This window comes from Salvelinus fontinalis, chromosome 17 (genome assembly GCF_029448725.1).
Source record: "Salvelinus fontinalis isolate EN_2023a chromosome 17, ASM2944872v1, whole genome shotgun sequence".
NCBI classification, from domain to species: Eukaryota; Metazoa; Chordata; class Actinopteri; order Salmoniformes; family Salmonidae; genus Salvelinus; species Salvelinus fontinalis.
In genome coordinates, this window is record NC_074681.1 from 13,579,661 (window position 1) to 13,599,963 (window position 20,303).

The 20,303-nt window shown below is 42.8% G+C and overlaps 1 protein-coding gene across 4 annotated transcripts in view; it reads right to left on the reverse strand.

Moving 5' to 3' along the window:
• LOC129813734 (voltage-dependent R-type calcium channel subunit alpha-1E-like) overlaps positions 1–20,303 on the reverse strand; it is an 85,549-nt gene that overhangs the window by 4,443 nt on the left and 60,803 nt on the right. For 2 of the 4 annotated variants that reach the window (XM_055866202.1, XM_055866205.1), the window contains 20 exons: positions 15,818–15,829; positions 15,299–15,395; positions 14,732–14,892; positions 14,240–14,377; positions 13,779–13,980; positions 10,870–11,034; positions 10,521–10,631; positions 10,299–10,379; positions 9,545–9,664; positions 9,272–9,337; positions 9,081–9,172; positions 8,737–8,911; positions 8,364–8,491; positions 8,056–8,152; positions 7,736–7,853; positions 7,356–7,463; positions 7,160–7,260; positions 4,840–4,949; positions 1,637–1,739; positions 492–602 (listed from right to left, as the gene is read on the reverse strand). In XM_055866202.1, the coding sequence (XP_055722177.1) occupies positions 492–602; positions 1,637–1,739; positions 4,840–4,949; positions 7,160–7,260; positions 7,356–7,463; positions 7,736–7,853; positions 8,056–8,152; positions 8,364–8,491; positions 8,737–8,911; positions 9,081–9,172; positions 9,272–9,337; positions 9,545–9,664; positions 10,299–10,379; positions 10,521–10,631; positions 10,870–11,034; positions 13,779–13,980; positions 14,240–14,377; positions 14,732–14,892; positions 15,299–15,395; positions 15,818–15,829 (2,296 nt within the window). The remainder of the gene's footprint in view (positions 1–491; positions 603–1,636; positions 1,740–4,839; positions 4,950–7,159; positions 7,261–7,355; positions 7,464–7,735; positions 7,854–8,055; positions 8,153–8,363; positions 8,492–8,736; positions 8,912–9,080; positions 9,173–9,271; positions 9,338–9,544; positions 9,665–10,298; positions 10,380–10,520; positions 10,632–10,869; positions 11,035–13,778; positions 13,981–14,239; positions 14,378–14,731; positions 14,893–15,298; positions 15,396–15,817; positions 15,830–20,303) is intronic. The other 2 variants (XM_055866203.1, XM_055866204.1) reach the window with 2 other exon arrangements.

Genomic DNA, 20,303 nt, shown 5'->3' on the forward strand with positions numbered 1-20,303 from the left:
ACACACACACACACACACGTACATGGCCATACACAAAGAGGAGGAGACAACCAAATACCCACAAATACCATAAAATACGTTTTATTACTTTGGAAGAAATCCATCCATAATTCCTATCCATGCTCACTATTCCAGGCAATTAACAGGTCAACTAGGACGCTTGGACCGCCTAATTTCCCCCCTCAACTCATTGTGGAGAGAGAGACAGAGAGAGAGGTAAGGCAAAACATACCAGTAACCCAGGATCAATAAAACACCATTCTGAACCGCTAGCATTCCGTAGAAAAACATCCATGTTGATTATATCTCTCCAGACACACCAGCAGCAAACGGAAGACACATAAAATAAATGTTTCTCTCTAAACGGCACAACCAGTGTAGCCTGGTCATTGTCTTCTGTCACACAGACATGCATGTCACACTCTGGGGCCCCCTTGCTGCCCCGGGCCCTTCCGGCCCCTGGAGGAGTCAGTGTGGTCAGAGGGCAGTACCTGTGGCTCTACAGACAGACGAGGCATGGAGGAAGCCCGTACACACAGCCCCCTGCCAAATGGGAGCTCCAGTGGGTCAGGAATCAACCCACTGCACTCCCCTGCACTCACCTATATGAGACCAGAGACAGAGAGAGGGGAGAGATAGAGTACAGTACAGTAGAGATCAGGCTGGTCAATTCAGTACTGGGACTAACTGCCTTTTGGGGTTCCAGCCAAGGAGGACTTCAGACAATGTTACATGGTAAAAATTCGCAAGGCCTTTCTGCAATTGGGTAAATCAAACCTAGGCCATTCCATTGTCACCAACCAATCAGAAGCCATTCCAGCCAAAGAGCCACAGATTAACAACCAATGACAACAAGGAGACTGACCCCAGAAAGATTGGGCAAAGCAGGAGGAGAAAGTCAGAGAGCAAGAGGAGATGGCAGCACAAGCACATCGCTACAACAATAAATGAGAAGAGAGAGACCAGAACAACAATTGGGCCTACTGTTACACATACTCATGCAAGTTCAGATCTGGATACACCAAACATACTGAGCCAGACAAGTTCACCTCTCCTTAAAGCCTGTCATGACTCATGTAACTCCCTAGTGAAAATATACATCAAATTTGGCAAACACTAACAGATATCCAGGGTCAAAGTCGTAACATTCCTATAGGGCAAACAGTACACTGAAGACCAGTTCAACCAAACAGCCTATAAACAGCACAATGAACAGCGAGAATGCCTGCATCTCCTTTAAACCTCCACTAATCAGACTACAACTTAGGCAAGGACGGAAACACATAGAAACATGAATGCCGTGCTCTGCGCTGCACTATTAGCATCTTCATTCAACCATTACTATTAGATAAGTGTAATTGATTCATTGTTGTCTATGTGTGGGTTGATATTTAGCGCTTTAACGCAAGAGGTTAGGTTTTCACCGGGCAGTATTTTATATTTTGCCCATAGCTGACTTTTTCCTTTTGGCTCCTAGCAAAGGGCTTTATAGAGCTATCATTGTACACTTACTAAATTATATAAAGGCTTCTTTGTGTGTGTACTTTGTGTAGTTGGTGTTTGTGCTAGTTAGTGTGGTGTACAGTACTCCTGTGATGTGTTTCTACAGTACATAGGACTTGGTCCTTCTCGTTACCCTGGAGTGTTGGCTTCTGGTATCCGTGTCAGAGGTCATGGGCTGCATGTTGAGCAGGTCCTGGGGGGAGAGAGGACTCAACGCCACCAGGCCTCCTCTGGTCCTACAGAGGGAGGCAAGTCACAGAGGAAATACTGTCAAACACAAATGTGACTCATTTCAGGAAACTAGGCGTATGTCGCACGTCACTACTTTTAAAAAATATTATTATTAGTCTTTGTTATCAAAATGTGTTTTTTGACAGAAATGCCTTCTGGAACCTGTGAACTTTCATGTGCCTTAATAACAAACTTGTATTCCATCCATAAGTACGAGCCTAGTTGGTTTAGCCACGGAAAAAGCCAGGAACCTTCCCGCTAGCCATGATTGGCTGTGATAATGGATGGGCTGGACATGCCGGGAGATGAGTTTGGATTGGTCTGCCATGTAGCATGCTTCTGTCTATAACGTGAGCTGTTCAGTATGTTTGACAGTCCATTCTACCGCACCATTATTGAAAGATATAACGTTAGCCAACGAGAACTACAGAAGTGTTGCAACTTTTCTCAACAACATTGATGCCCTGTATTTAGCAGGTGCTATCGACAGATCAGTTGAAAAAGTGATGGACTAATTTCTGCACACGCCACGGTCAGTGTAAACCGGAGTGACTTGACACAACGCTGGCCAAACAAGATGTAGCTACAAACAAAACGGAGTTAAATGGTTCCAGTCTGCTGTGAAGCGTTCGCCCATGTATATGTTAAGAGTCTAGCTACATTATCAGATATAAGTTTCTAATTTTGTGAGAAAGTTGGTTTTATTGCAAGCTAAAGCATACTGTTAGTTAGCAGCTTGCAGCTTGCTGGCTCGCTACCTAACATTATGTGTATGACCAGTGTAGTAATACTATTCGAATCAGAAATCCATTTGCATTCCTAGTTATAGCCTAATGTTAGCTAGCTAACATTGAACCTAGTTTGATAGCTTTAGCTACCTGCAGATTCATACTACAGCTATTACAATGTTTGTTTTGGTAGTAGTATGAGTTGGGATTATGCCGGTTAATTGTTTAGCTAGCTAGCTACATGTCTAAACAAAAAACTCCACTTCGGCCGGGTTATTACATGACCTATCAAATTAGCTAGGTGTGTCTGGGGGTGATTACGGCCATCTATTGTATTTAATGAACATGTGTACATGTCTAGACAATAGTGACCCATCCACTTAGCTGTGTGGCTGGGAGGTGGTTATAGCATTTCCTTCACATGACCCATCAATTTAGACAAGTGTGTCAGGTAAGTGTCATCTAATAATGCTAAAATATTTATACAATAGTTTTATCTGGACACTTTCTGTTTTAGATATTACTACTATGCAAGTAACCACTTCTGTGTCCTGTGCATAAGACAAATAAACACAGCTTTTATTTGATATAGCGTGTGTTTACCACATGGCCTCGCATGTGAATCTTTAAAGAGATGGGTGGGGCTAAGGCTTAACTTCTTTGGGACAGGGGGGCAGTATTGAGTAGCTTGGATAAAAATGTGCCCAGAGTAAACTGCCTGCTACTCAGTCCTAAAAGCTAGAATATGCATATAATTAGTACATTTGGATAGAAAACACTCTGAAGTTTCTAAAACTGTTTGAATGATGTCTGTGAGTATAACAGAACTCAAATCCAACCAGGAAGTGGGAAATCTGAGGTTTGTAGTTTTTCAACTCTTTGCCTATCCAAGATACAGTGGAAATGGGGTCATATTGCACTTCCTAAGGCTTCCACTAGATGTCAACAGTCTTTAGAACCTTGTTTGATGCTTTTACTGTGAAGGAGGGGGGAATGGTAGCTGATTGAGTCAGGTGTCTGGCATGAGCTGGTCACGTGCGCTCACGTGATAGTTAGCTGCGTTCCATCGTATTTCTACAGACAATGGAATTCTCCAGTTGAAACATTATTGAAGATTAATGTTAAAACATTCAAAAGATTGATTCTATACTTCGTTTGACATGTTTCTACGAACTGTAATATGACTTTTCGTCTGAACTTTCGCCTGGACTTGCCCACGTGTCGTGAGTTTGGATTGTGTACTAAACGCGCAAACAAAAAGGAGGTATTTGGACATAAATTATGGACTTTATCGAACAAATCAAACATTTATTGTGGAACTGGGATTCCCGGGAGTGCATTCTGATGAAGATCATCAAAGGTAAGTGAATATTTATAATACTATTTCTGACTTTGTTGACTCCACAACATGGCGGATATCTGTATGGCTTGATTTGTTGTCTGAGCGCTGTAATCAGATTATTGCATGGTGTGCTTTTTCGGTAAAGCTTTTTTGAAATCTGACACAGCGGTTGCATTAAGGATCTAAAATCCATCTAAAATGGATCTAAAATCCATGCATAACACTTGTATCGTTTAGCAATGTTTATTATGAGTATTTCTGTAAAATGATGTGGCTCTCTGCAAAATCACCGGATGTTTTGGAACTACTGAACGTAACGCGCCAATGTAAACTGAGATTTTTGGATATAAATATGAACTTTATCAAACAAAACATACATGTATTGTGTAACATGAAGTCCTATGAGTGTCATCTGATGAAGATAATCAAAGGTTAGTGATTCATTTTATCTCTATTTCGGCTTTTTGTGACTCCTCTCTTTGGCTGGAAAAATGGCTGTGTTTTTCTGTGACTAGGTACTGACCTAACATAATCGTTTGGTGTGCCTTCGTCGTACAGCCTTTTTGAAATCGGACACTGTGGTGTGAAAAACTTGTATGTTTGAGGAATTTAAATTCTGGGATTTCTGTTGTTTTGAATTTGGCGCCCTGCACTTTCACTGGCTGTTATTGAGGTGGGACGCTACCGTCCCGAATATCCCAGAGAGGTTAAGAGGGTGTGAACAATGCTGAATGGGTGTAGACAAAGAAAAGCTCTCCAGTAGGTGTACCAAAATATTCAAGGGCCATTTTCTCAAAAGTGGGGTTACAAGTTTCAAGTACCAACTTTCAAAGCAGAATTACTTGTTTCTCAACTGCAGTGTATGATATACAATTTTTAAGCTCTACATCTCTACTTTAATCCAACGTAAAAAACAATTAAAAATGTTGCTACATAAGGCCGAATCGAGGGGGTCGGTCACAAATACTTACTAAAGGCACAAGGCACACACACATACACGAATGCAAGCAAGCCTGCACGCACGGACTGACTCACAGGGCGGAGCCAGCACTGTGGGGCATGCAGGGCAGGGGCTGGGCATTGGACAGAATGTCTTCAGAGAGGGTCGAGGCATCCAGCCGCTGGAACGGCATCAGACTGGCCTTCTGTAGAGGAGACCACACCAAGCAATACATCACTACAGGCACTAGGTTGTGTCAACAGATGCCAGATGCCATGATAATGTTATACAGAAGAGGACTGAGGTTATTACACTGAGTGTACAAAACATTAAGAACACCTTCCTAATATTGAGTTGTACCCCCATTTGCCCTCAGAACAGCCTCAATTCGTCAGGGAATGAACTCTACAAGGTGTTTTAAGCCTTCCACATGAATGCTGGCCCATGTTGACTCCAATGCTTCCCACAGTTGTGTCAAGCTGGCTGGATGTCCTTTGGGTGGTGGACCATTCTTGATACACACAGGAAACTGTTGAGCATGAAAAACAGCAGTGTTGCAGTTCTTGACACAAACCGGTGCACCTGGCACCTAAACTCAGCAAAAAAAGAAATGTCCCTTTTTCAAGACCCTTTCTTTCAAAGATAATTCGTAAAAATCCAAATAACTGCACAGATCTTCATTGTAAAGGATTTAAACACTGTTTCCCATGCTTGTTCAATGAACCATAAACAATTAATGAACATGCACCTGTGGAACGGTCGTTAAGACACTAACAGCTTACAGACGGTAGGCAATTAAGGTCACAGTTATGAAAACTTAGGACACTAAAGAGGTCTTTCTACTGACTCTGAAAAACACCAAAATAAAGATGCCCAGGGTCCCTGCTCACCTGCGTGAACGTGCCTTAGGCATGCTGCAAGGAGGCATGAGGAATGCAGATGTGGCCAGGGCAATAAATTGCAATGTCCGTACTGTGAGACGCCTAAGACAGCGCTACAGGGAGACAGGACGGACAGCTGATCGTCTTCGCAGAGGCAGACCACGTGTAACAAGACCTGCACAGGATCGGTACATCCGAACATCACACCTGCGGGACAGGTACAGGATGGCAACGACAACTGCACAGGATCGGTACATCCAGTACACAGGTACAGGATGGCAACAACAACTGCCCGAGTTATACCAGGAACACGCAATCACTCCATCAGTGCTCAGACTGTCCGCAATAGGCTGAGAGAGGCTGGACTGAGGGCTTGTAGGCCTGTTGTAAGGCAGGTCCTCACCAGACATCACCGGCAACAACTTAGCCTATGGGCACAAACCCACCGTTGCTGGACCAGACAGGACTGGCAAAAAGTGCTCTTCACTGACGAGTCACGGTTTTGTCTCACCAGGGGTGATGGTCGGATTCGCGTTTATCGTCGAAGGAATGAGCGATACACCAAGGCCTGTACTCTAGAGCGGGATCGATTTGGAGGTGGAGTGTCCATCATGGTCTGGGGTGGTGTGTCACAGCATCATCGGACTGAGCTTGCTGTCATTGCAGGCAATCTTAATGCTGTGCGTTACAGGGAAGACATCCTCCTCCCTCATGTGATACCCTTCCTGCAGGCTCATCCTGACATGACCCTCCAGCATGACAATGCCACCAGTCATACTGCTCGTTCTGTGCATGATTTCCTGCAAGACAGGAATGTCAATGTTCTGCCATGGCCAGCGAAGAGCCCAGATCTCAATCCCATTGAGCACGTCTGGGACGTGTTGGATCGGGCTAGGGCCATTCCCCCCCAGAAATGTCCAGGAACTTGCAGGTGCCTTGGTGGAAGAGTGGGGTAACATCTCACAGAACTGGCTAATCAGGTGCAGTCCATGAGCAGGAGATGCACTGCAGTACTTAATGCAGCTGGTGGCCACACAAGATACTGACTGTTACTTTTGATTTTGACCCCCCCTTCGTTCAGGGACACATTATTCTATTTCTGTTAGTCACATGTCTGTGGAACTTGTTCAGTTTATGTCTAAGTTGTTGAAATTTGTTTGTTCATACAAGTATTTACATGTTAAGTTTGCTGAAAATAAACGCTGTTGACAGTGAGAGGACTTTTCTTTTTTTGCTGAGTTTACTACCATATCCTGTTCAAAGGAACATACATATTTTGTCTTGCCCATTCACCCTATGAATGGCACACATACACCATCCATATCTCAATTGTCTCAAGGCTTAAAAATCCTTCTTTAACCTGTCTCCTCCCCTTCATCTATACTGATTGAAGTGGATTTAACAAGTGACATCAATAAGGGATCATAGCTTTCACCTGGATTCACCTGGTAGGTCTATGTCTTGGAAAGAGCAGGTGTTCATAATGTTTAGTACACTCAGTGTATATAATGTGTATATGGTGTGTAAAGCTGACCTGTGCTTCCAGCTGTGCTCTCAGCTTCTTGGCTTTGTTCTGTTTGAAGTAGTCCATGATCATCATGGAGGCATATATCTTACCTACTGTCATGTCAGAATCTGTAAGACACAGATTAGATTAGATTGCTAGCCACTGACTGACTGACTGACTCCCAGGTCTACCTCTCCATGTCTCTCTCCAGTGTGGGTCTGACCTTTGTTGATGGGCACCAGTACATCCAGGGTCTTCTGGGGGAGGTATGGCCATATCACACTGATCTCCTTCTGTAGCTCAGTGTCCAGAGCTACTCGGTCCTCCCCACCTGGACCACATTACAATAGATCCACAGGAGTCTTTTTTTATTCAGCCATTACACACAGACAGGGGAAATGGTTAATGTTGCTGAATTTCCTGATTGAACTACTCAACAAATCACCAAGCCATTTATACGTTGAATCCGGTGTGTTACCAGTACTGGGCTGGACCAAAAGTCTGCATGCCCTAGGCAGTGTGGATCTTCAGGCTCAAGATGGACCAAGTCTAAATTGGAAAAATTATGCAAATGCAGTGAGGCGTGGTGGTTTTCAACTCAACTCATTCCTTGACCTCGTGCGATCTTGATCTCCAGAGCGGTGCGGATGAGAGACATCAAGGTGGAGGTGAAGTGGACTGACATGTCCTCATCCACAGGCATGTTCATCAACACCAGCCTCTGTGGAGGGAGAAAGGAAAGGAGGGATGGGCGGAGAGAGAGTGAGGGAGGGAGGGAGAGATAGAGAGAGATGGAGGGCAGTAGAAAGGGAGGGAGAGAGAGAGATAGAGAGAATTCCACATGCTTTACAGTGAAACAACTGTAAAAAATATGTCTATCCTAAATTTAAATTAATAAAATAAAGTAAGTGTTTCTTCCATACCTTGTAGGCCATTCCTCTTGGGCATTTCTTCCCCAGGCCCAGGGGTGGAGACATGTGGGTCAACATCTCATACATGGCGGTGTAGTGTATACGCCCACTACAGAAGAAATAGGGGAAAATTAGGAAGGAGAAAGAGAGAGTTAAGGAGAAAAGGTAAGGGTTAAGGCATTCATTTGGAGTTTGAAACAGAAGACGTTGGCCAGTCTAACACAGGAATTAAGGCAGTTCAGGCCTATTTCGCTTTTAGAGAGTCAATACACTGTCCTCTGCTGGGAAGAGTTGAGACATGGTGGTGTCTTCTCTCTCACCATGCTGCGCGGTCGTACTCTCCCCAGACACGGACAAACTCATCCAGGTGATGAGGACCCAGGATGGAAGAGTCTCTGGTCAGATACTCAAAGTTATCCATGATCACAGCCACAAACAGATTCAGCATCTACAGTCATACAAGAGGAGAGGACGTGTGAGAGATAGCATGTGTGTATTTTTGATAGTGCTACACAGATACAATACTGATGTCCACATGTCCATGCATACAATCCAAAAAATTGCTTTTGTGTATCTGTGTAGCACTATCGAAAGTTGCTCTTGTCTATCAGAAAAATGGACGGTGAGGGAGAGAAAGAGTGCTGAGAAAGAGTGGAGGAAAGGAGAAAAAATTTATTCATGCAGCGTCCTCACCAGGAAAGAGCTGAAGAAGATGAAGGAGACAAAGTAGCAGTAGGCAAAGTCAGTACCACAGCCTCCCTCGTGGTCAGGGGACATGGTCATGGGCGCCATGGAGGAGTCTGGCTCACACTCCTGCCCCCCCAGACACGATAGCATGATCTCCTGCCATGACTCCCCCGTCGCACTCCTGTCAATAAATGAGTCAATTAATGAGTCAATTAATCAAGCAAGCAAGCAATTTATCAACCAATTAGTCTATTAAACATGAACCAATATATGAATTCATCAGCCAGCAAAATAATCTACTTATAGTTTTGAATATGTCTCAGCTTCTGATTCCTTCTCAATGCACCCACCTGAAGAGAAGCATCAGTGCACCGGAGAAGGTCTTGAAGTTGTTGTGCTGGTTGATATGGTTTTCATCGTTCAGCTTGATGTTTCCAAACACCTTGCGTGGATCAAGTGAGAAACAAATGAAGCCGCAATACAACATCCTTTTTGTGGCTGAAGTTACCATTGTAAAGCATATAAGCTTTGGAGGTCTTACCTGCATCCCAATGATGGCATAGATGAAGAACAGCATGGCGATGAGCAGACAAACATAAGGAAGAGCCTAGAGCAAAGAAGAGATACAAATAGAGAAGAAGGATTTGGTTTTCCCAAGAACACACACCAGCAGCCGAGTCCCATCTGTGTGTGCAACGGCCAGCTGGGACTAGGGACATACAAAATAAAGACAGACTACTAGTTCTATTAACAAAGTCGGATATTTCTTAAGTGGACATGACAGATGGTAAAAGCAGGGGAGAACATGGCTGACCTTGAAGGATTGTACAAAGGTCCAGAGCAGGATTCGTATGGTGTAGCCCTGCCTCAACAGTTTGATCAGTCTGGCAGCCCGGAACAGCTTCAGGAAACTCATATTGAATGTGTTTATTGACTGAGATAGACAGACCACAGGAAATATAGAAGTCAGAATCACTTTTATTCACCAAGTACATTTATACATACCCAGAATTTGTCTTAGTGAATAGGTGCTGCCAGCGATAGACCACAGGAGGTTGGTGGCACCTTAACTGGGGAGGACGGGTTCGTGGTAATGGCTGGAGCGGAATAGGTGAAATGGTATCAAATACATCAAACATATGGTTTCCAGGTGTTTGATGCCATTCCATTTGCGCCGTTCCAACCATTATTATGAGCCGTCCTCCCCTCACCAGCCTCCACTGCAATAGACAAACGTACAGATACTATACAGACAGAGGAATTTACACAAAGTCAACATACAGAATATTCTATATAAATACAGTAAACATAAAACTGATGTATGACGCCAAGGTGGAGACGGCAAGGCATATACGGAACAGAGAAGTGTCCGGGGACAAAGAAGACAGAACATACCCATAGGCATAGGGATATATAGAGATCGATTTGATTGATGGCGAGTAAGTCAACAAGTACATTTACAACTTTAATAGCCTATTTTTACTGAGAGAAAAAGCTTTACAGCATTACCAGCTCATGAATCACAGTGGTTATGAAGTAAAGGTTAAAGAGCTAAAGTGAAACATTACCTGTAAATCCACAATGATCTCAGTGATGCTGCCGAGCACAGTGATGAAGTCAAAAATGTTCCAAGTGTCTCGAAAATAGTTCTGTCAGGGGGCAAATGAGCACCATTATACAAAAGCAAGCCTCCTTTCTTGAATGGAAACGATTCTACCATAACATGCTACCATGTCTACCGTAACATTAATTTTCCCAGTTGGACAGTTTAATCCTGTTGTCTTGCTCACCACAAAACCAAAGGCCATGATCTTGAGGATACACTCCAGGGAGAAGAGAACGGTGAAGGCTGTGTTCAGGTGCTTCAGTACCGTGTCATATGCTGCTGGAGCTGAGTAGTACTGCGGACAAACAGGACACAGTCAGAGTGAGACCGGAAAGTATCGAACAGTGATGGCAAAGAAGTGGGTTACATATTTAATACAAAGAGACAGAGATGTGTCATATTCAACTGTTATCAGACAAAGAGGGTTACACTGGGCTTGCTCCTATGGATTTGAGACTTTGAGAGTGAAACTAAATTCTAACAAAGGCCTGTACATGTTTATAAACTGTGTTACAAAGACATAGGTTCCATACCTTCATCATGAGCACCACAGTGTTGAGGGCGATCATGACCATCACTGTGTACTCAAACGATGGTGACGCCACAAAGTGCCACAGTCGGTACTGGAAGGTCTGCCTGTTCTGGGGCATGTAGCGCGTCAGGGGCTTGGCACTGATGGTAAAGTCAATGCATGCCCTCTGATGGAGAGAGAATAAAAAGAAGAGGAAGAAATCAGAAATGAAACTGTGAGATTATTGTGATCAATCAAATGTGTATATCTGATCAAGGTAGCAAGATGGTTATTGTAGGTCAGGTATTCCCAAACTGGGGTACGCCTACCCCCAGGGGTACGCAAAGCCGTCGGGGGTATGCCAAATAAAAATGTGATTCACATTTTAAAAAATAAAATAATAATAACTTACATTTTTTTCTTCACATTTTCAAACAGTATATTTATATTTTCTGACGGGGCTATACATTTGGATGAGTTTTTTCTTTCGCATGAGTAGCCTCATTTCACTGCCAAAAATAAAATTAAACCATCTAGTGTTCAGCGAAATAACAACACAGTGTCAAATACAGGTAGCCTTGTCAAATAATTAACATCCTATCACATTAACCATTACTCTCTCACGGGAAACCTTCACTCTTGAGCAGACATTTAGAAATGAAACATGACAATTTTAAAAATAAGCCATAGGAGTTTTTTGAGCGAGAATAAAGACGACTTTCGAGTAGTAAGACAATAACACTGTTTCACGACACATCAGTGACATGGCAGGAGATGTTTTGAAACAATTACTGCTTCACATACAAGCCAGTGAATTCTCTGCGTTACAGCTGGATGAGTCAACAGACGTGGCTGGCCAGGCCTGGTATATGTCCATTACGTTTATGGGGGGTCAATTAAGGAAGACATCCTCTTCTGCAAACCACTGGAAATCATGACAACATGAGAGGATATTTTTAAAGTACTGGACATCTTTGTGACATCAAATGGACTTTGTGTTGGTATCTGTACTGATGGCACAAAAGCCATGACAGGGAGACATAGTGGAGTGATAACGCGCGTGCAAGCAGTTGCTCCCAACGCCACTTGGGTACACTGCAACATACACCCAGAGGCTCTTGCTGCCAAGGGAATGCCTGACAGCTTGAAAGACATTTTGGACACTACAGTGAAAATTGTTAACTTTGTTAAAGCAAGGCCCTTGGACTCTCGTGTATTTTCTGCATTATGCAATGATATGGGCAACGACCATGTGATGCTTTTACAGAAGTGAGCTAGTTATCAAGGGGCAAAGTATTGACACGTTTTTTAAATTGAGAGACAAGCTTAAAGTTTTCTTTACTGACCATAATTTTCACTTGCCTGACTGCTTGCATGATGACGAGTTTCTCACACGACTGGCCTATCTGGGTGATGTTTTTTCTCGCCTGAATTAATCTGAATCTACAGGGACTCTCCGCAACTATATTCAATGTTCGGGACAAAATTGAGGCTATGATTAAGAAGTTGGAGCTCTTTTCTGTCTGCATTAACAAGGACAACACACAGGTCTTTCCATCATTGTATAATTTGTTGTGTAAAAATGAACTCATGCTTACTGTCACGTGTGCTCCCTCTCCGGCCTCTAGGTCATCAGGCTGCTCGTTATGGAGCACACCTGTCACCAGCGCTACGCGCATAATGACACTCACCTGGACTCCATCACCTCCTTGATAACCTGCCCTTTATATGTCACTCCCTTTGGTTTCTTCCCCAGGCGTCACTGTTTCTGTTCCTGTTCCATGTTGGTGTGCTGTTTGTGTTACGTGTTTGTTTCATTTATTAATTAAATGTATTTCCCGACTCTCAGCGTGCATCGTTACACTTACGGACAATGTCAAATGTGATATAGCGAAGCACCTGAGTGAGCTGGGTGCGCAATCATGCAGGTACTTTCCCGAAACGGATGACACAAACAACTGGATTCGTTATGCCTTTCATGCCCTGCCTCCAGTCCACTTACCGATATCTGAACAAGAGAGCCTCGTCGAAATTGCAACAAGCGGTTCTGTGAAAATGTAATTTAATCAGAAGCCACCGCCAGAGTTCTGGATAGGGATGTGCTCAGATTTTCTTGCTTTGAAAATCACGCTGTTAAGACACTGATGCCCTTTGCAACCACGTACCTATGTGAGAGTGGATTCTCGGCCCTCACTAGCATGAAAGCTAAATACAGGCACAGACTGTGTGTGTAAAATGATTTAAGATTGAGACTCTCCAATACAACCCAACATTGCAGAGTTATGTGCATCCTTTCAAACACACCCTTCTCATTAACCTGTGGTGAGGTATTCACCATTTTTGATGAACAAATAAGGTTTTACATGTAAGATGGCTAAAAAAAGAGCAAAATTATTGATTATTATTATATTATTATTTTTGCCCTGGTCCTATTAGAGCTTTTTGTCACTTCCCATGAGCCGGATTGTGACAACAACTCACACTCAATCTTATGTTTAATAAATGTATTGTATAGTGTGTGTGTGTGGCAGGCTTACAATGATGGCAAAAAACAACATTTGAGAGTGCGCTGACCCTGGTGCTAGAGGGTGTACGCAGCTGGAGGTTGAATGTTTGAAAGGGTACGGGACTATAAAAAGTTTGGGAACCACTGTTAAGTGAATCAATTTCATGAAATCCTGTGTTTATTTTCGTGTTGTACGAATGTATGTACAAGTTGAGTATTTGTATTTATTATGGATCTCCATTAGCTGTTGCCAAGGCAGTAGCTACTCTTCCTGTGGTCCAGCAGTAAGGTTCCACCAACCTCCTGTGGTCTATTGCTGGCAGCACCTATTCACGAAATCAAATTCTGGGGTGATGGGGTACAGCAGTATGTTTAAGCTATAGTAGAATGGGAGTGCATTTGTGTGCTGCTTTTCTGTCCTGTACCTCGTTCTTCTCCAAGCTACACTCCTCCATCATCTTATCACCCTGTTCCTGGAAGGTAATGATGATGAGAGCGACAAAGATGTTGACAAAGAAGAAAGGGAAGACCACAAAGTAGACAACGTAAAAGATGGACATCTCCATCCTGTTGCCCCGACTTGGACCCATGTCCTCCTCTGTCACGTCCACAGAGTGCTGCAGAACCCTGGAGGTAAGGAGGGAGAGAAAACAAGTAGAGAGAGATAGGGAGGGAGAGAGAGAGAGAAGGAGAGACAGAGACAGAGACAGAGAGAGAGAGAGAGAGAGAGAGAGAGAGAGAGAGAGAGAGAGAGAGAGAGAGAGAGAGAGAGAGAGAGAGAGAGAGGGGGAATAGTAACAGGCAAATGTCAACAGTCTCTCTGAATCCCATATCAGTTGCATTCATGTTGTGTTAGAGCATAGTGCTGGGAACATCAGGGACTTACTGCGGCCAGCCCTCTCCAGTTGAAACAGTGAAGAGAGTGAGCAGAGCCCAGCACACGTTGTCATAGTGGAACTCATGCCTCTTCCACTCCCTCTTCTTCACTTCCTTCTTGTCTCGAGCGTAGTCAATGTAGTAACCTCTGTGAAGAACAGAATAGAGGTTAAAGGACAGAGACAGAGGAGGTAAGGATTCCTCTGATCACTCACCAATTTGAAATGGGTGTTGTGTGGACGATTGTGAATAAGTAAACGATTTGTTGTCTTTGTTTGTTCCAGTGTTTGTACTGTAAGTGGAGGCTGCTGAGGGGAGAATGGCTCATAATAATTGCTGGAATGGAGTAAATGGAATGGTATCAAAAACATGTTTTTTTAGTGTTTGATATCATTCCATTCAGTCCATTCCATCCACTGTACTCCATTCCAGCCATTATTATGAGCAGTCCTCCCCTCAGCAGCCTCCACTGGCATACTGTACATCTGTGTGTTGGACTCACTGGCACTCCTTCTCTGTGTCCATGGAGCTGTCATTGCAGTAAAAGAACTTTCCTTTGAAGAGCTGAACGGCGATGACAGCGAAGATAAACATGAAGAGCTGGTAGACGATGAGGATGTTGAAGACGTTCTTCAAAGACGTCACCACACAGTCAAACACCGCCTGTATAGGAGGAGGAGAGGATACATGGTTCCACGGATAGAAGGTAAAAACCCACATTCACTGGAAATTCCCTGAAAGTTTTGAAAGATTTCATTCATTTTAATGAAGGACCTTTATGGAAAAACCCCTTGGATATCACATGTGATCTTAATGCAAAGTTAATGTTATAACATGTGACAACATGTAAAGCAACATGTGATAACATGAAACTACACATGTGAAATCATGTGATTTTCCACATGTGAAATCATGTGTTTTTCCTGTAAGAGGAGCCAAGGTCAACAAAGCATTGGCATTGGTAGACAGGGTTCGGGTCAATTCCATTTCAATTCATTCAATTCAGGAAGTAAACTGAAATTCTCCAACCATGTTGGTATATGAACATTAACACAGTACAGTATGGTACCTTGAGTTTGGGGAGTCTCTTGATGGTCTTCAGAGGTCGTAGGACTCTCAGAACCCTGAGGGACTTGATGGTTTTGATGTCTCTGCCTTTGTTGTTCCTGTTGATGCAGACATGTGTTTTAGTGTACTGTGGGCTCACAGGGAAGAAACACAAACGCACATGCATGCACGCATGCCCACACACACACATGCACGAGCGAGAGCACACACATACAAATCTCACAAACACACAAGTGTTCACACAAATTAACAAAGAAGGTCTTCATTTATTTTTTGTAATTTGAATTAATTTGAATTCTGTAAAATGTTTAAAATATTTGTAGCTGACAGAAGTATCTGAAAATAGACATGGTGAATCGTGTACAAGAAGTATGGGAAGTGTATGAGAATTCTATAAGAAGTCCAACAGGGAATTGTATGAGAAGTACATGACAATTCTACGGGAAGCGCATGAGAATTCAATGAGAAGTGCATGGGAATTTAATGAGAATTTTCTGAGAATGAGAAGTGTGTGCTTTACCCAATCACATTCCTGGAAGCCCCAACAGTGATAAATTCCACAGGAACAACAGAGAAATAGAAACATAAAGAGAGATCCACAACGAGCACCGCTCAGAGGATCACAGCTATATCCACAACAGAGAAATCAACACACAGTCATATCTACATACAAGGCAGAGGAGAAGCACACATTCATTAACCTCGCAACCCAGAACTAAATCCTGTGTGCGCTAGCTACTGTACTTGATTATGTTATTAGCCTGTTAGCCTACAAAAGACTGAAAGTTCATTGACATGTCCACTTACATTTTAGTCATTTAGCAGACGCTCTTATAAAGGGCAATTAGGGTTATGTGCCTTGCTCAAGGGTACATCCACAGATTTTTAACATTGTCAGCTCAGGGATTCAAACCAGGGACCTATCGGTTACAGGCCCAACACTATTAACTGCTAGGCTACCTGTCGCCCCTTGTCAGAGGGAAAGAGTTATTACAAAGACATAGGAAATGCAATATTTCGATCACTGCATGAGGCATCAACTAGAAGACGCATAATATATGTTGAGATATGCTACAGTGCAGTATATAATATAAGTTCTGCTACTCTGCTACAGTGAGTCAGTGTGATTACTCATCCAGCAGCAGAAGCGTTGTGAGTGTGACTCATGTTTAGGGTTGCAGAGGAAGGGTATAATACTGGAAAAGTTTACCAGTAAAGTACCAGAATTTTGCTAACTTTCCTTTTGGGTGGAATTTTATCAGATGAGATCCAGTGGCCTTTTTGGTTACTTCAGATTATCACAGGTCTCTGTAATTATCTGTGTGGCCTTCAGTAATATACAGTACCAGTCAAAAAATTGTACACACCTACTCATTCAAGGGTTTTTCTTTATTTTTACTATTTTCTACGTTGTATAATAATAGTGAAGACATCAAAACTATGACATAACACATATGGAATCATGTAGTAACCAAAGAAAGTGTTAAACAAATCAAAATACATGTTATATTTGAAATTCTTCAAAGTAGCCCCCCTTTGCCTTGATGAAAGCTTTGCACACTCTTGGCATTCTCTCAACCAGCTTCATAAGGTAGTCACCTGGAATATATTTCAATTAACTGGTGTGCCTTGTTAAAAGTTAATTTAATTGAATTAATTTGAGCCAATCAGTTGTGTTGTGACAAGGTAGGGTGGTATACAGAAGATAGTCCTATTTGGTAAAATAACAGCTAAAATAAGCAAAGAGAAAAGACAGTCCATCATTACTTTAAGACATGAAGGTCAGTCAATCCGGAAAATTTCAAGAGCTGGCTCTCATGAGGACCGCCACAGGATAGGAAGACCCAGAGTTACCTCTGCTGCAGAAGATAAGTTCATTAGAGTTAACTGCACCTGAGATTGCAGCCCAAATAAATGCTTCACAGAGTTCAACTCACTGCCTTCCTGAAGACAAACAATGTATACGAATTGCTTCAGTTTGGTTTTAGACCCCATCATCGCACTGAGACTGCACTTGTGAAGGTGGTAAATTACCTTTTAATGGCGTCAGACAGAGGCTCTGCATCTGTCCTCGTGCTCCTAGACCTTTGTGCTGCTTTTGATACCATCGATCACCAAATGCTTTTGGAGAGATTGGAAACCCAAATTGGTCTACACGGACAAGTTCTGGCCTGGTTTAGATCTTATCTGTCGGAAAGATATCAGTTTGTCTCTGTGAATGGTTTGTCCTCTGACAAATCAACTGTATATTTCGGTGTTCCTCAAGGTTCCGTTTTAGGACCACTATTGTTTTCACTATATATTTTACCTCTTGGGGATGTCATTCGAAAACATAATGTTAACTTTCACTGCTATGCGGATGACACACAGCTGTACATTTCAGTGAAACATGGTGAAGCCCCAAAATTGCCCTCGCTAGAAGCCTGTGTTTCAGACATAAGGAAGTGGATGGCTGCAAACTTTCTACTTTTAAACTCGGACAAATGCTTGTTCTAGGCCCCAAGAAACAAAGAGATCTTCTGTTGAATCTGACAATTAATCTTGATGGTTGTACAGTCGTTGCAAATAAAACTGTGAAGGACCTCGGCGTTACTCTGGACCTCTTTTGACGAACATATCAAGACTGTTTCAAGGACAGCTTTTTTCCATCTACGTAACATTGCAAAAATCTGAAACTTTCTGTCCAAAAATTATGCAGAAAAATGTATCCATGCTTTTGTTACTTCTAGGTTAGACTACTGCAATGCTCTACTTTCCGGCTACCCGGGAAAAGCACAAAATAAACTTCAGTTAATGCTAAATATGGCTGCTGGAATCCTGACTAGAACCCCAAAATTTGATCATATTACTCCAGTGCTAGCCACCCTACACTGGCTTCCTGTTTAAACTTTTTAGGGATAGGGGGCACCATTTTCACTTTTGGATGAATTGGTGTCCAAATTGAACAGCCTCCTACTCTGTCCCAGATGATAATATATGCATATTATTATTAGTACTGGATAGAAAACACTCTGACGTTTCTAAAACTGTTTGAATTATGCCTGTGAGTATAACAGAACTCATATGGCAGGCAAACTTCCAAACAGGAAGTGAAAATTCTGAAAAGGGTCGATGTGAAAGTCATCGCCTATTCAAATCCCTGTAATTTATGGATCTGTTTGCACTTCATATGCCTTCCACTAGATGTCAACAGTCAGTAGAACGTGGAATGAAGCCTCTAGTGTGATGTGGGGCCAGATGGGAGCTATTTGAGTCACTGGTCTGGCAAATTGCCAGTTCCTGGTCACGCACGCTAGACATGGGATGTCAATGTGTGCCATTACTTTTACAGACATGAAGAAATGCTCCGGTTGGGACGTTATTGGATATATATGATAACAACATCCTGAAGATTGATTCTCAACTAAGTTTGACCAGTTTATTCGACTTGTAATATAACTTTTTGAAGTTTTCATCCGACGTTTGCGTTCACTTGCGCCAGTGTTTGGACACGAGTACTACACATGCTAGCTAAAGTTACTAATTCGACATAAGTAATGGACATTATCGAACAAAACAACGATTTATTGTGGAACTAGGATTCCTGGCACTGCATTCTGATGAAAGATCATCAAAGGTAAGGGAATATTTATGATGTAATTTCGTATTTCTGTTGACTCCAATATGGCGGAGAAATTTTATTTATATTTGAGCGCCGTCTCAGATTATTGCATGGTGTGCTTTTTACTAAAGTTTTTTAAAAATCTGACACAGCGGTTGCATTAAGAACCAGTGTATCTTTAATTATATGTAAAACATGTATCTTTCATCAAAGTTTATGATGAGTATTTCTGTTATATGACGTGGCTCTCTGCAATTACTATTTTGGAGGCATTTCTGAACATGGCGCCAATGTAAACCGAGATTTGTTGATATAAATATGCACATTATCGAACAAAACATAAATGTATTGTGTAACATGATGTCATATGAGTGTCATCTGATGAAGATGTTCAAAGGTTAGTGATTAATTTTATCTCTATTTCTGGGTTTTGTGAAAGCTATCTTTGGCTGGCAAAAATGGCTGTGTGTTTTTTGGATTTGGTGGTGAGCTAACATAAATATATGTTGTGTTTTCGCTGTAAAACATTTAAAAAAAATCGGACACGATGGGTAGATTAACAAGATGTTTATCTTTCATTTGCTGTATTGGACTTGTTAATGTGTTAAATATTTCCTTTAAGCAGAATGTTGGGGGGGGGGGGGGGGTTCTGCTAGCGGAACGTGTGTCCTAGAAACGTTAAGTCAAGGGCTGATTTCAAGGTTTTACTGCTAACCTACAAAGCATTACATGGGCTTGCTCCTACCTATCTTTCCGATTTGGTCCTGCTGTACATACCTACACGTACGCTACGGTCACAAGACGCAGGCCTCCTAATTGTCCCTAGAATTTCTAAGTAAACAGCTGGAGGCAGCGCTTTCTCCTATAGGGCTCCATTTTTATGGAATGCCAGTGGAGAGAGGGGAATGGTCTGCCTACCCATGTGAGAGACGCAGACTCGGTCTCAAGTCTTTACTGAAGACTCATCTCTTCAGTAGGTCATATGATTGAGTGTAGTCTGGCCCAGGAGTGTGAAGGTGAACGGAAAGGCTCTGGAGCAACGAACCGCCCTTGCTGTCTCTGTCTGGCCGGTTCCCCTCTCTCCACTGGGATTCTCTGCCTCTAACCCTATTACAGGGGCTGAGTCACTGGCTTACTGGTGCTCTTCCATGCCGTCCCTAGGAGGGGTGCGTCACTTGAGTGGGTTGAGTCACTGACGTGGTCTTCCTGTCTGGGTTGGCGCCCCCCCTTGGGTTGTGCCGTGGCGGAGATCTTTGTGGGCTATACTCGGCCTTGTCTCAGGATGGTAAGTTGGCGGTTGAAGATATCCCTCTAATGGTGTGGGGGCTGTGCTTTGGCAAAGTGGGTGGGGTTATATCTTGCCTGTTTGGCTCTGTCCGGGGGTATCATCGGATGGGGCCACAGT